The sequence below is a fragment of the Anopheles merus genome, chromosome 2L (genome assembly GCF_017562075.2).
Source record: "Anopheles merus strain MAF chromosome 2L, AmerM5.1, whole genome shotgun sequence".
NCBI classification, from domain to species: Eukaryota; Metazoa; Arthropoda; class Insecta; order Diptera; family Culicidae; genus Anopheles; species Anopheles merus.
In genome coordinates this window covers 6,349,735-6,365,182 of record NC_054083.1, presented here as the reverse complement: position 1 = coordinate 6,365,182, position 15,448 = coordinate 6,349,735, and the positions used below count along the sequence as shown (strand labels likewise).

General features: G+C 38.9%; 1 protein-coding gene across 11 annotated transcripts in view; it reads left to right on the top strand.

Moving 5' to 3' along the window:
* LOC121594896 (RNA polymerase II elongation factor Ell) overlaps positions 1-15,448 on the top strand; it is a 29,282-nt gene that overhangs the window by 2,718 nt on the left and 11,116 nt on the right. For 8 of the 11 annotated variants that reach the window (XM_041918705.1, XM_041918703.1, XM_041918702.1 and 5 more), the window contains 7 exons: positions 126-1,868; positions 11,558-11,832; positions 13,141-13,671; positions 13,752-13,822; positions 13,892-14,048; positions 14,132-14,344; positions 15,293-15,433. In XM_041918705.1, the coding sequence (XP_041774639.1) occupies positions 1,737-1,868; positions 11,558-11,832; positions 13,141-13,671; positions 13,752-13,822; positions 13,892-14,048; positions 14,132-14,344; positions 15,293-15,433 (1,520 nt within the window). In that variant the 5' untranslated portion in view covers positions 126-1,736. The remainder of the gene's footprint in view (positions 1-125; positions 1,869-11,557; positions 11,833-13,140; positions 13,672-13,751; positions 13,823-13,891; positions 14,049-14,131; positions 14,345-15,292; positions 15,434-15,448) is intronic. The other 3 variants (XM_041918710.1, XM_041918708.1, XM_041918707.1) reach the window with 2 other exon arrangements.

The window sequence follows — 15,448 nt, the reverse complement described above, 5'->3', positions numbered from 1 at the left end:
ATCTCTCTCTACCCTCCCCCCATTCTCCCATCCGCCCCCCCCCCCCCTTACCATCCTCTCTCTATTACCTTAACGGGATTGATCACAGGAGGCTGTGGTGGCGTGTGTTGTCTTGTGTTTCGTAGGAAGGAGGAAAACCGGATTCATAGTGCATTCAGTGTAGTGGATTGGTTTGCTCGAGACCACACTCTCGAGGCTGACAGTGGTTTTGAATGTGCGTCTTTGCTGGCGAAGAAGTGTGGTGGTTTGTGCGGCCTCGGAACTAAAGGCGCAGATAATAGAACTGATATAAAGTGTGTGGCATATTTTGGCACAGCGAAGTATATTTAGTCGTCCATCGTGTGAAACGCAGAAAAGAAATATTTACACGCGAAAAAGATTCCGTTTGTGTCCGTTAGGTTAAGATCTTGGTGTGTTGCCTTTTACCGTGCAGCTTTCGTATTACGCGGCGCGAGAGAGGGAGCGAAAGAGCGAGCGAAGGAGTAGGTGCGCGCACGCGCTTTGATACAAGTGTGTGCGTATGTGTGCGCGCTGCGCGTGCTGTTCGTGGGGTTGTGTGCGTACGGTACGTGTGCGTGCGTGCACACACGAGAGCGGTGTGCTTTTTGCGTGCTCTCCGGTCGACCCCGTGCGCGAGTGAGCGAGAGCAGCTGGGCTGCACACTCCCGAGAGTGTTGGAGCGTGAGCGAGAGAGAGCTAAAGAGTTGAAAGAAAAGATAAAAAGAAGAAATATTTCATTGAAAATTTAACGTGGCAAAATCGGTGGAACCTCCAACGGCAAAGAGTGCTGTTTGTTGCTGCTTCGAGCGGAAAGTGAACGACGGGGGAAGTAATATAGAGCCACCAAACCACAGCACACACTGTAGTGCTGCTGTGCGCGCGCGTGTGTTTGTGCGTGTGTGTGTATGTGTGTGTGTGTGTGTGTAGAGCAAAGGGTGGCTCACCAAAATATATCGAAATTACGACGAAAAGCGGGTGCAATATTGCGAATTCCTGTAGTATTGCACACAGTGGAGGTGTATGTGGCATTGCGGTCGTCAAACGTGTCAAAAGCTAAGAAAGTGAAAAGAAGTGTCCAGTGATCAGTAGCAAGATCAGCAACGGCGCATATCGCAGTGTCTAGAATTAGTGCACTGGTGTGCTGTCACGTAGCCCATAGCTGCTGCCTTCGCGACGATTCCACTACAGAAGCAAATTGGCAGCAAAGTAACAACACCGTGTGCGGTTTCGTGTGTAGTTGTGAGCGGCTACTACTATTGTTGTTGGTTGGTACTGTGGAAGCTGAAGGTTTGGCCGACCGACATAAACGGTGGTTGTTTTGAAACAACAGCAACAACAACAGTACACGCAGTAGCAACAGCAGTAACAACAACACAACCAACAACAAGAGCAACAACGACAACGGTTGCTGCTACCTTGCATTGCTCACTCTATATATATAATATATACACACACGCATACATTCACAAAATATACAGTCGCCGTTCTCTTTCGACCGTCCCTTGTCTTGTCTGTATGCTGCCCTGGCGCAAGGTTGCTGAGCGGTAGTGCAACCATTGTTTTCCTCTGCAGCATTGGCTGCAAGACGCAGAAGGCACCGTTTGCTGCCACGAGCGAGCACCTAGTCGTCGCTCTTCCTAATTCTCCACGCACACCTGTGCCCAGTGCCATTACGACCACCACCATTGGTTCCATCTGGTTATCAGTTGGACAGAGTGCAGCACCCCGTTGCCAAGATGGCTGCTTTGTGTGCTGGAAGCTATGGATTGTCGCAGCAAGGCAGCCTGAACGATGAGAACAAGGAGTTGATTTTCGTCAAGCTGACCGACTCGGCTCTGCGAGCCATTGAAGAGTTCCAACGCACGCAGGTTAGTAGTAAAATGCCGGTTGTAAATCGTTAGTTACAGTACTTCTAAGCAAAAGCACGTCCATCTGTTGCACCACATTTGGGATGCTGTGGGGGGGGGGGGGGGGATTCCTTGGGAAATGCATTTCCGAGAGCGTGAGCAGGTCGCACGTGGCAGACAAACAAAACATATCCAAAAATAATTGAATCTCTTCTGTCAGCACGTGTCGTTAAGTTTGACTACCTACAAAACTACAATTTTATATTGCTTCATGCCCGTCTTTTAGTGTTTCTCTCTGCATCATAAAAAGTTTATTTTGTATTCCAGAGGTAAGGTAAAATAAAGACAGACATCATATTTGCCAAGAATAAGGATTTAAATCAATTGTTTTACAATGTGTACTAGCTTTGCTGCATACTGTGAATTGAAATGTGGAGAATTTACGGTCACGCGTTACGCCAAACGTTCATGCGAAAAGTTATCAACGATCTTGTTTTGGCATTTTGACATTTTCAAGTCAGTGTCGTCGTTAGTTAGCTGGGATCTTTAGACTAGACAAGCGCTCTAGAAGCTGTTGTTTTAGTTTGCTTGTACCGACTAGTTCTTACCTTCACGACATAGCCCTCAAAGAAATACATTCAAAGCTTTCCTGTAGAATTAGCAGTTGTATTTGTTAAGCTTTGTGGCTTTCAACCCTTGAATGTGAAGCGATTTTTTATAGAAAAATTACGCCACATTTGACTATTTGACTGTTTTACTAGACATTTGGATTGTTGATTTACGAAGTAAATCTTCCAAGCGAATTTAACTAAATACAAAAAAGATGGCAACGACACATGATACAGTTAACGCCGAAATTGTAAATCTCAGTATTATAACACACACGCACATACATTGAGAAAACCACATTTTGTTGAACATTATTGAGCACTTTCAATTATTAATACAACGTTGTAACAATGCGGTAACTTTTAGCGGTAAGCATCGATACACCCTTGAGCACCTGAAGGGTTTGATGTAGGACAGAGAGGTGGCACTTGAATGTAGTTTTGACATTCACCGCTGACCGAACCATCGGAATCTGACGGATTGTGAGGAAAATGAAAGTATTCGAACCAAGGCAAAATGTGCACTGAAATCCGTTTGGGGTGGGTTCGATTGAATACACGACTTTACGGCGCACAGGTTCCGGGTTACTTTTTTTACTGGGTGCGGTACTACCGTACTGCCCTTGGGGTGATAGTATGCATTATGAACAGCAGGCTGCTCATAGAGTTGCGTAATTAAACTTTATTATACGCGCTCCCTATACTGCAACTAACTATCGACAATGCAATGTAAAATTGGAAACGTATAACAATACAATAAGTCAGGCGACTTGAGCTTTGTAAAGTTAGACGAAAATGTTGAAATAAAAATGAGCTCAATTCGCCTGCCTCGAATAATATTACAAGTAGATTCGACTTATATTATTGTTCGTTCGATTGTCTTAATTGTACGGATTTATCAGCATATCTTTTAAACTGATGTTTGGAACTCGACGAAAGGAAAGTTGCTGCCACCTTAAACAAGCATGTTGAAAGATGATTTGATTGAGGTTTGCTCCTTCTGCTGGGTCGATGGTGGTGGCCTAAATATTTGACACCGTTAGACAGTTGCTGCTTCGTTTCTTTCGATGGCCAGACGCACACAAAACGAGTTCATTGTAGCTCATACATACTGACGTGTAGCGGGTAAATGTATCGTACTCTCTAGCATTGGGCGTCATGGCGCGATACGCTGGCTAATGCCTGAGGTAGTAGTAGTGGTAGTGTAACCGGTGTCGGTGCAGACCAACACACGAGATACAACCTGGCAAGGACCACTTCGTCATTATCTTCATCATCATAATTGTCACCTTCATCATATTGCATACGATGGGGTGGTGAGATCAAAAAATGTTCTCGCACCAACGCGTAACCACCATCGAATGTATTGTTTTTCGTGTGCAATACCGTAAGTACCTACATTTACATGACGAGATTCATTGGATTGTTTTCGGAGTGATTCAAATGTGGAGCAGTTAACAGTCTTACTAAATGTAGATCTCGTCTAACGTCGCTAAAACTGTGCTATTGGTATGATTGATATGTATCATTGATTCTTTGGTAATATGTCAAGATTAAAATTATTATCCTTTTCCTAAAATATTGTATTGGTGGGGGCAGATTTTTTTTTAAATTTAGGAGGAACGGTACAAATAGGTCGTATTGTTTAATAATAGGCGCCACAATTCATATTGGGTGGGAGACATTTCATTTTATTAGATATGGAGGGGCACCTTATCCAAGGTGTATTCAGACGTTTCGGACATAATTTATTATGTTGAACGTAAAATTAATATATTGAATGATTGAATAATAATAGGTTCTCATGATCGTTTTTACTTAAAAACATTGTCTCTCTTCTTTTATTTCCTTTAAAAAAAACTTTACACAATGGGAGTACGGTAAACGTAAACTATGAATAAGCAGTCGAGAAAAAGGAATTATTTATGTGTGGAGGAGAAAGAATACGGCATGATAATCGTAGACAGCCGGTCTCATGGTACAGTCGTCAACTCGTACGACTTAACAACATGCCCGTCATGGGTTCAAGCCCCAAATAGACCGTGCCGCCATACTTACGACTGACTATCCTGCTATGGGGGGAAATCAATAAGTCACTGAAAGCCAACCCCACAAGTGTGTTGGCAGGCCTTGACCGGCATCGGTTGTTGAGCCAAAGAAGAAGAATCGTAGACATCGGAAGCTATTGCATGCGGGGTTTTTTTTTTCATGCAAGATTGAGCGAATTACATATTAAAAATAATTATATGTATATATATTTATATATGGCATACGGATATTATACAAACATATGAATACCAACCAAAAATTTACAATATTGTAGAACTATTGTAAACTGCACTAAACTGCACTAGCTATGCGTTGAGTTACTGATCGCTGGTACATTGCTAACAACTGTCTAGGTAAAAGCTGTGCTGTGTTTAAAGGATTTTTTTTTCGCGCGGAGGTCACAATGATGTTGATTGAGGGACATCTACATGGGCAACAGACGAGAGGGTAATTCGCAGGGCTCGGGCGTTTGCATATGCTGAGTGTGTGTGTGTAGCGTACAGTAGCAGATACGTGTATGAGTTATCAGCTGTGGGAGTTCTAAATACGTGTATGAAACCTAAGAAACTATTTGCTGAGGGTGCCACGCAGCGTTCATCCGGCTTATTTGTAGTGAGGTGGTGTAATACGTGTTATTTCCTACATTATGTGCAAAACTTTGACATTTGAGGATGTTTCTCCTTTTTGGTTTTTTAAAAATGATTTTCGAATTTTAAAGTCGTGAGGTGATTTATGTCAGACGTTATCTGTGTATTGTGACTTGCTGTCGGAGTAAAAGTACTATATTTGGTCAATATAATAATCAATTACACAGAAAACGTCTATTTGCTATCCTTGTGATTGGTACTGAAAATTTTCATCCATTTTTTGATGATTTGAATTATTTTTGATAGAAGGCTGAATTCGTATATTCTAATAGAATACCAAGAAGATTTATTTTAGCTTTTTTGAATTAAGTTCTCCGACTTGTTCTGCAACTTGACGAGATTTGCAGCACTATAAGATTATCAACTGTACTGCAGCTGCTTGGCACAAAATTAATAATTTTACTTGTTTTGATCCAATAGTGATCATGTTGTTTATCATTGAAGTACTCGCTATGATAATGCTCTAAATGGTGTCATTTAATTTACATCATTTTAGCTTAACGGGCGATAGGAAAGGATGGGACATCCGGTATAATGAATAATATATATGTCGAAACTTGATGATACTTCAAAAGTAAATTTCCTCTAATAATATATAATGAAAATAGATTGGATACAATTTATAATTTAGAGGTCAGATATTTCGTACAGCTTTCCTCTTGTATGATCAACTTGAATAAGTGTGAGCATTACTGTTCATAGTGTAACAGAAGCGTCTGGTGGTCAGGTATGGATGAATAGAAATCGAGACGACGATGGACTATTTCTGCATCGCAACAATAGCCACAATCCGTTTGCGTAACACGTAAACCACGTTCAACCGCCGAACAGCATAAAGCATAAGCTTGTTTGGCCGAATGGAAACTTGAAGTCTACCTTCGTTGGTATCGGTTTCGATCGAACGGGTTTTTGAATAACGGCAAGAGGAACAAGCCCGACGTTATAGAGAGACAGGGAAACACTATACGGCGATGAGTGGGAACATTTCACATTGCAAAGCTATTACACTGCTCTGCCGATGAGTTGTCGAAGGGGCGGAAAATGTAGCCAGAGAGCCGTAGCACACAATAGGTTATGCTGGTATAGCATTTTGTGCATTTGATGCGGCGGTGGCGCTTACGTTATGCTTCATTTGCTGCAGCGTCTCATGACGTAAGGTGGCGATTGTGATGAACTCTTCTATTTTCATACTAAACCAAACAAAAATCATGTATAGAAAACGAATTAATTTATTAGGATTATATTGTCAGAATTTGAAACAAAACACCCTTTTTGTGGATTGAAAACGAATACAATTTTCCTTAGCGATAGCGATAGAACGGCATTCGTCTGAAACAAGCAATATAGAGCAGATTGTATGCAACAGGAAGATAAATGCTTAAGAAATGCATCCAACTAGATTAATGCTCGCTGAAGCATATGCTTGTTCTGGAGGTGCAACAATGCAATGGGATACTAATCGAATGATTTATTTGGTGCTATTGCGGGACCGTAACCAAAAAGTTTGTTTTTGAACCGAACCCTCCGAAGAATAATTCGTGAATTGGAAACAGCAACAAGTCGGTTTCTCGCAGGACTCTCGTCATGCGTCACAGTGCGCCATAATCACGCAAACGTGGAGCACAAACGTGTGAGCAATCATGACGTATTCTCATGAAGAAGCCATGTGCTGCCGGGGTAAAGGTTTATTACGTATTACGAACGTTGTCTCTTAGGGCACCGTCACTGGTGTGGAGCATCGCCTGGAGACTGAATTGCACTCAAGCGAACGCGGAGTATCTCTGGATATATCTATCTGAGAATGTAGTAGAGAGAAATGAAAGTGATGATTTTTAAGAGAGGAAGATAAAATCGAAGAGAAAAATAGAAAGAGATGTAGACTGGTGGGGAGATGTTTTTTACAGTTTGGTGTATCTTTGGACATATAAAGTGACATTTTTATTTTTATAACTTATATTCCTCTATATTGATGGTTATTTTGTTGCATCAAATGCGCACTAATGTATGTGTACTATATCGTACCTAAAATAGGATGATTTTGGAGATGTCTAGTGTCACCTTGCGAATTGAAAAACCTGCAGCATTGGTACTTTCTCCGCTATGGGAGAGAGTGTTTCGTTAGTAGTTTGGCCGACCTGACTTTCCAATGCGCTTTAAATAGCTAATTTCATGTATGACGCAACTACTTACATTCGAAGTGATAGCTCCGTGAAACATACATTTGTACGCAGATGCATTTTTGCAATAATTGTATTCATTTTCAGGGGCAGCTAGTTAATTATAAATTCGATGAAAAATAAAAAAAAAACATGTTTCTGTGGAAAATTTTGTGATAACGCTCAATTACAGGATTTTGGAGGACTATTTAGACATGATCAGCGAGTTGTAGTTTTGTTCAGGCATATAATAGACTCTTTCAGCGAGATATAGAATTGTTCGGCAGTAGGCGTTGATAAGTTCAGCGATTCTGTAGTGTTGTCATTTTTTTGGTTTACACATTGTGCCGCAGCATTTAATTTTTCATCCTTAAAAGTCCTAAAAGAAGCAAATAATCATTCTCCAAGCGGTTTAATAATACATAAACTAGTTGAAACAAGCATATTTTTTCGAAAACCGTTTGTTTTGATGAGAATGATCCAAGCTGCAGTCCAAGGGAAACAAAAGTGACAGCACTACATAATCGCCGAGCATGTCAATGCCTACTTGCGAACAATGAAGCAGTCGGATGCTGGAATTTTTTCTGTTTAGATGGCAATAGGCAATGGGAGCTTTCGGTAAAAATTTCTTCCAGAAGGGGCACAGAAGAGGGGTGATAGTTCTGTGCAAAGTCTATATAATACAGAGGTCGATGCATAGCTCGATTTTGGTCCACCATTTTGAAAGCTTATTTTGGCAGTTAGATGAAAAAGTTTGTAAACAATTCCACACAACCAAACACTTTTTAGGGCCAATTGAGCTTTTTCTGCACAAAACCTAGTGTAACTATACATTTCCTTCTCATGTACGTGGCATGGAGTAGTTTTTTCACTAATTCATCAGTTAAACACGACCAAAAGCAGGAAACAAGCCTATTAGCTTTGGTCCTCTTGAGCTGCACATGATTTAGTCCTAATTTTGGGCACTGATCTTGTTATAATCATTAATTGTACCATAATTCTATCTTTTCTTGATATTCGTCAACTTTTTTAAGTGCAATATTACGAACAAACGATGTAAAAATGACCGAAAATGCATTCAGACCACTGCATGCACAACAACTAAAACCTATTGAAACTATTGAAGCTTTTTCATCCAGCTGTCAAAAATTTCCCACGCTTTTTGATCAAATGTTCTGGACGACTCGACCTCTGTATTAGACTTTGGTTCTGTGTTACAAATGACAACACTACAGAATCGCTGAACATGTCAACGCCTACTTCCGAACAATTCTATATCTCGCTGAAAGAGTCTATTATATGCCTGAACGAATCTACAACTCGCTGAACATGTCTATATAATCCTCGAAAACCCTGTATCTTGGGACCAGTGTTGTTAATTGTCGACATTTTTTTATGATATTCGCAGTAAGCGGGTGTCAAAATCATTTTTTGATCATGATATTCATGGTTACCATGACACGACTTTCCAAAAGCGACAATCATTTGTGCAATAACAATCAATGGTTTTTCGATGACATGATTGCAAAAACTGTAGAATGAATGTCATTTGACATTTTTCATGAGACGCCAGAACTGCTCTATCGTGCATTTATCGATACTTAGCCATTAGACCACTTGATATTTTCACTCAGTCAACCCGGAAAATGGTGTACTCTTACTCCTGTAAGAGTATAGAAATTCACGCGAAAACACGAAAAAGGACCCATTTTCGATGAAGATCTAATTCACTTGGGGCACGGCAAAATCAAAAAGTCAAATGATTGTAGCAGAAAAATATCATCGTGTCAAATGATATTTTTTCCGTGATTGTCGAATGAATGCGTGGATCTAGAATGCGATGCTTCAAAAAGTATCATTTTGTAAAATTTGATGTCGACGACTATCACCGTTCGCAACACTGCTTGGGACATTACAAACGTGAGACAGTTGAGTTGATTATGATTTTTTTATAAAGTTTCTCCTTTTACCTAGGTGTTAATCCGTTTACCTAGGCGTTTATGTTTGATTGTAAAATGTGTGCGGATTTTCAATGGGACAACTAAAAAGCATGCGATATTGAATGAAACCCTCGATAAGTTGATCTGATGATAGCAAATAGGTGGTAGACAGAACTGTCTGTTCTCCATAGTACATTGTTGTAACGGAAGCAAGAACTCGATACGGATTGCTGCTGTTACTGCAAATAGGGCAAAACCTAAATCTGCGTATGTTGTTTTCGTGCCGATCATATTTTTATATGCACCATCAATGGTATCGTTAGTTGCTTGCTTACTTGACTGCTTGCGGTTATCGGTCAATTATGTACTGTTGTAGTTGTTGTTGTGTTATGGATTTCAGATTGAAGCGCCCGTCGTGTCGATAAGCTAGAAGCGTTTTGTGTATTTAACAATAACATCGGTATGATAACGGGTTGGTTATCAGTGGAGTGGAAAGTGTGCTTTTGGGTCCATGAGTCGTTTGTTGTTAATTGTATGAATTTAAAACTTCGTCTAAACAACAGCTGTGAACAGTGTTATACCTTTTTGAAAATACCTTCTTACTCGTTATGTATTATTTGCCTTGTTTATTAGTTTCATCGAGTATTTTTTCAGTAAAATAATGAGCACCTGCGTTCCAACTGCATTTTATATGAGTTATGTATTAATAAACCAAATCTGACAATTGTGACATTAAAAATCCATTCTGATACTACTATTTTTCATAACAGCTAATATCCGGCTTAGCTGATCTCTTTTAATGTTCTTTCTCTATAGCATTCGCATTACTTTCTCCCTCCAAAAATGCTTTAAAAGAATTTATTGTTTTCTCTCCGCCAAGGCGTCAATTCTTTATAAATAGTAAAGCAATCTGCTTTATATGTTGTGTTTAATACTTGCATAATACTTCCAAACAACCGATCTCAAGCACGAAAACAATTGATCACATACTGCAATGCAAATCGATTTAAATGATATAAAATGTCAATTTAATATTTTTCAATTGCGTAACCAACACTATAAAATTTCTACAATTATCTTATTATATTTGGTCGCTATTTATTTTAGCAACGATATTCAGATTCAATTCACTCCTGCCATGGTAGAATGGTTGTGCAGTGATAATTTTATTGTTTATGTTTGCTGTATGTTAAGTAAAGGTTAAATAGTTAAATAGTTAAATGGTTAGCTAGCAAAAAAACTTTTTAGTCTTAATATTTTACAATGTTATAATGACCATCCAGTAATAACAAGTTTTCATTATGACGATACTGCCACAAACAAACTAACCTTCAAATGAACATTCAAAGACACACTGTTTTGATTAAATGTTGTTGATGTTTGTTTTTTTCTTTATTTATTTTTTTACTTGCCTGGAGTGTTCATGCAATCATAACCGTGCGCTGCAACGTGCTATGCGTATGTTACTGATACTTATGTTACTGCTAGCATGACTAACTTAATAAACAGTGACTCTAGAGCGCCTTGTTGTGCATTTATTATATTCAATTAAACTGGTGGTAGAATTCGCCAGAACAATATTGTGCAGGGGCGGTCCCGTGGTACAGTCGTCATGGGTTCAAGCCTAGAAAGGACCGTCCTCCCATAGCCTCCCGAAAGACTTGAATATCCGGCTGCGTGGTATTGAATAAGTCTCAAAAACCTATACAGGCTGGCATGTCCGCGTATGACGTTACGCCAAATAGAAGAATTTTGAGCAGACTTGGTAATTTATAGCATATTACTCACTAACTATTTCATGCAGATTTTATTATACTATTTAATGACCGTGCTATACTAGATGTTTTTAACTTTTTAACGACATATTTTCATCACAAAAAAAAAACATTCGAAAACAATATTTATTCTGATGTGATTATGTTTTCGAGCCGTTCTGGTGGTACAGTCGTCAACTCGTACGACTTAATAACATGCGCGTCATGGGTTCAAGCACCGAATAGATCGTGCCCCCATACGTCGGACTAACTATCCTGCTATGGTAACAATAAGTCACTGAAAGCCAAGCTCACTTCACTAGTGGGTACAGGCAGGCCTTGACCGACAACAGTTGTTGTGCCAAAGAAGAAGAAGATTATATTTTTAAATGAATTAATAAGTGGAAAAGCATCAGATAGAGCTAAATGGATCTAACTATTATTTTATATCCTTATACAAAATATTAGCGTGGGTTTCCCATATTCACCATAGAAATAAATGTTTTTTAACATTAATGTATGTATGTGTGTTTGTTTTTTTTCCTTTCAATTACAGGCAAAATTAGGTACTTCTAACAATCCATCGATACAGTTTCTTCAGAATGGCCAAGGCTTTCTATCATTTCCTTCCGGAGGCAACAATGTACAGAAGTTTAACTTCTCCATTACCGACATTGACACTGGTTCGATCGAATGCATTCAGCAGGCCCAGGGCCAGCTACAAAATATGGGCCATATTCCACACAAAATGCGGATACACGCAAACGATGATGTTTACGAAACCACGAGGCATAGGCTTGCCGCCGCAGAAGAAAATCAAAAGAACAAGTGGTATGTTAAGTTTAGTTTTCCTAAAAATATGAAATTAAATCACGGCATAAATCCAAATACTGCTCACGTTCACAGTCGCATAAATGTAGATAATTTTGTTTTAATAACCTTGCAACGAAGGCAGATGGTTTTTATACTCAAAGAGTATGGATTTTTGTTTTGTTTAAATGTTTTATTTTCTTTTTTATCGGAATCATACATGTGTCTCCAAACCATGGCCTGCGAGTCGCATGTGGCCCTCGAAAACCTATAATGCGTTCTGCAATGAGTTTGCAAAGGTTAAGTTAAATAGTTCATGTTGTAGATTCCTTTAATTGAAGTTTCAATTTTGGCTTTCTAAAGACGGAAATAAAGCATCAGTCATATAAAGCTGTAGAAATTTTATATAAGCAGCTAGCATTTTATTATCAAAACATACATTAAATTTTAACCCATTAGCTAAAAGTAACGTCAAGATGGCCCTCAATAACGTTATTTGCTGAGGAATGCGGCATGTGAACAGAAATGTTTGGAGATGGTTTAGATTTTCAGAAATCATTTTTTGGTTTCTTTTTCCTCTTAGTCGCCAAGGTCATTGACGATCTGTGACTAGTTGATTCGGGCATAGCATAACAGCCTCAGTTCGGTGTACAGGGGAAATCCATACTATATTTGCACATCGTGGTATGTTATATAGCCCTGCGTGCAGTTAGTGGACCTTTACTAAAAACATATCCGTTACAATCGCGAACTCTTGTTACATCTATTTTAACAATTGCAAATATAATTGTGAATGAACTTATGTTATGGCATTTTTCCCTCGTGATCCTGTTCCTTGCGAAAGGTAATGAAAATTTAAGTTCTGTTGCACAAAAACGAAAGTAACCTTTGTTATTTATTGATTAGTTATTAATACGTTGTCACTTAAAATTTGTTATACCGTTGTCTCTCTTCTTCTCATATGGGATATACATGACAATAAACCTATCTAACAAGACGCGATTGTCCTTCAGGTGTAGTGAACACGCAAAAGCTTGGGCGATGGGAAAGCAGTAAGAAATAAAAATCGCCGAAGATTCTTAAAAGTAGGTCAATGGTAAATAGCGGCAGGTTTTGTTGAATATTGCTAACAAACAATTTGGTTCGGCACGATTAAACCCAACAATTGTACTATTTCCGAAAAGGTGCCTATTGTTAGGAAAAATCATGAATTAGAGAAACTATTTAATGTACTTCATGTAATATAATTTGTAATGAAATTCATTACAATTATTTGCATCTATAATATTTGATCAATAATGCATTATTATTCATTTATTATCGTTCCAGCACTAGGGAAATAAAACCTAATCAAACAGATATTGGGCGTAAAGTGAAGTTAAAAAACCCAGCCATCCGTAACATTCCTAGTAATAATACAGCAGTTGTAAACAAACGTGATTCTATCTATAGCAACAATTCTGTGAATAAGACATCCTCCGTAGCAGCAAGCCAGCTATCATCTAATAATAGTGTTAATAGTTATAACAACCTAGCAACATCACCAAAACTAGCTAAAAGTAACGGTCTGCATCAGTCGTCCCAACAACAACTACAGTCTCAACAACAACTGCAACAGCAACCTCTGCAACAACAGCCACAATCGCAGCATCTGCTTCAACAAAATAATCATCAGGCACAACCACCATCTCAACTGCCTCCTGTGCAGGCGAAACCCGGATATCAGCATACCGTTCATGATCCGCCTAATTCGCAGCAGCAACACGTACCGAAGCTGTCTGAGAATGGAAACTCTCAGAGTAGGGTAGCGAATGGTAGGCCAAAGCCTGCGAATTCAGATTACATGAAATGCAACATAAAGTAAGTTATCAATCATCAATGAGACACAATTGGAGATGCAAAATGTATATGTTACTAATTATATTTGATTCAAAACACAGAGAACGTCTTATTCATATGCTAGCATTGAAGCCATACAAACGGCCAGAATTGGTTGTAAAACTGCAGCAAGGTATGTTTTGGATTCCATTGGAATAATTTTATATGAACAATCACATTTTTTTCTTTTTTTTTTTTAAAGATGGAGTCCGTAAGGAAGAGATGAAATGTACTCAGCAGATACTAAAAACCATATCCAGCACCCGAGACGGAGTTCTTATACTGCATCGGAACATATGGAATGAAGTACAGGATGATTGGCCGTTTTATTCGGAACAAGATCGACAAGCCGTTAAACGGTACGTGTGAATTCGTGTGAATTCGTGTAAATAGATGTCGTAGAGTGGACATTAACAATAATGTTTGGTTGGTTCTTTCGCAGGAGGAGGCCACAAAACTTGACGCCTCCTCTTAGCTCAGACGGTGGCTCATCAACTTCTGGTCAGAGTCCTTCTAGTACACATAACGGAAATAGTCCTCAATCGGGTAGCAAACGAGCTGTGCTTGCGGGCAGTGAAGAAGTTGGTTCTACTCCCACTGCCAAAAAGCAACGAATCAGTCATTACAAGAAAGAAACTACTTCCGATCATACGAGGTAAGTGAACGATGAAGGTAACATTTTCGTTTCGAACGAATACAACATCCCCACTTTCCATTACATTGTTATGTTTAAAAATGAATATTTGTTATTTACGGGATGCAATGTGTCTTATACATCTTTTCGGTTTAGGAAATTGTTAATTTTGTTCTATCATATCGTTATAAGCTTGTACAGGAGACCTTCGACATACGATCCACTTGAGATACGGCGAGAATGTTGTTGTTGTTTGAATAGTTTATAGAGGCTTTGGCTCCAACGGAGTTCTTTCGCCTCTTAATACGGCGAGAAGACATATCTAGAATCTAGATAGTCGAAGTCTAAACAAGAGAAAGAAGGCCTCTAAGTATAGGGAAACGAACATAAGTTTGAATAAACGTAGGAGTATACTACCTTTCTCATAAAACAGAAGAAGAAAATAGGACGATTCGCTTTTTCTAGAATTTTAACAGTTTACAGTTGTCATTTTGCTGAAATTGATGTTTCTTTTCCAAATTTCTGACTGATAGCCGTTACATACACATTTATAAAGATTCCAAAACTTGAATAATTATATCATGTAATCGATTTTTGTAATGCAATCAATACATTCCGGTTATTTTGTGTAGGTAAAATACACCTTGGTGTGAGTCCTTTTTTCCGTCCCAAATATAGTCGTGTGTCGGGGGTCATCTGTATTGAATGTAAAATGAAAAACTGAAGCTGTTGTTTAACAAATTATGAAAAATATATATGAGTTTTTTCTTCTCTTTTCCACTTCTACTTGGCATTAAAAAACAAATAAATGAATTTTCTGTCTTCGTCTGCATCATCGTATCATCATTCTACTTCTGTCAACTATGACAATGTACTGAATCGAACGGTTGCGATTGTGTCTGAAATGCGGACCTATTTGAATCGGTTCACTATGTGTTATCTTCGATATGAATGGATTTATCTATGTAGTAGACGCGGTATAACAGATTCCAGAGACAGTAGCAATATGAATCCACGATCCAGGGAACAAGATGATCACAAAAATCATCACCACCACAACCACCACCAACATCATCATCATCATTCCATACGTTCGTCGCACTACTACGGGTAATTATTGGTCGT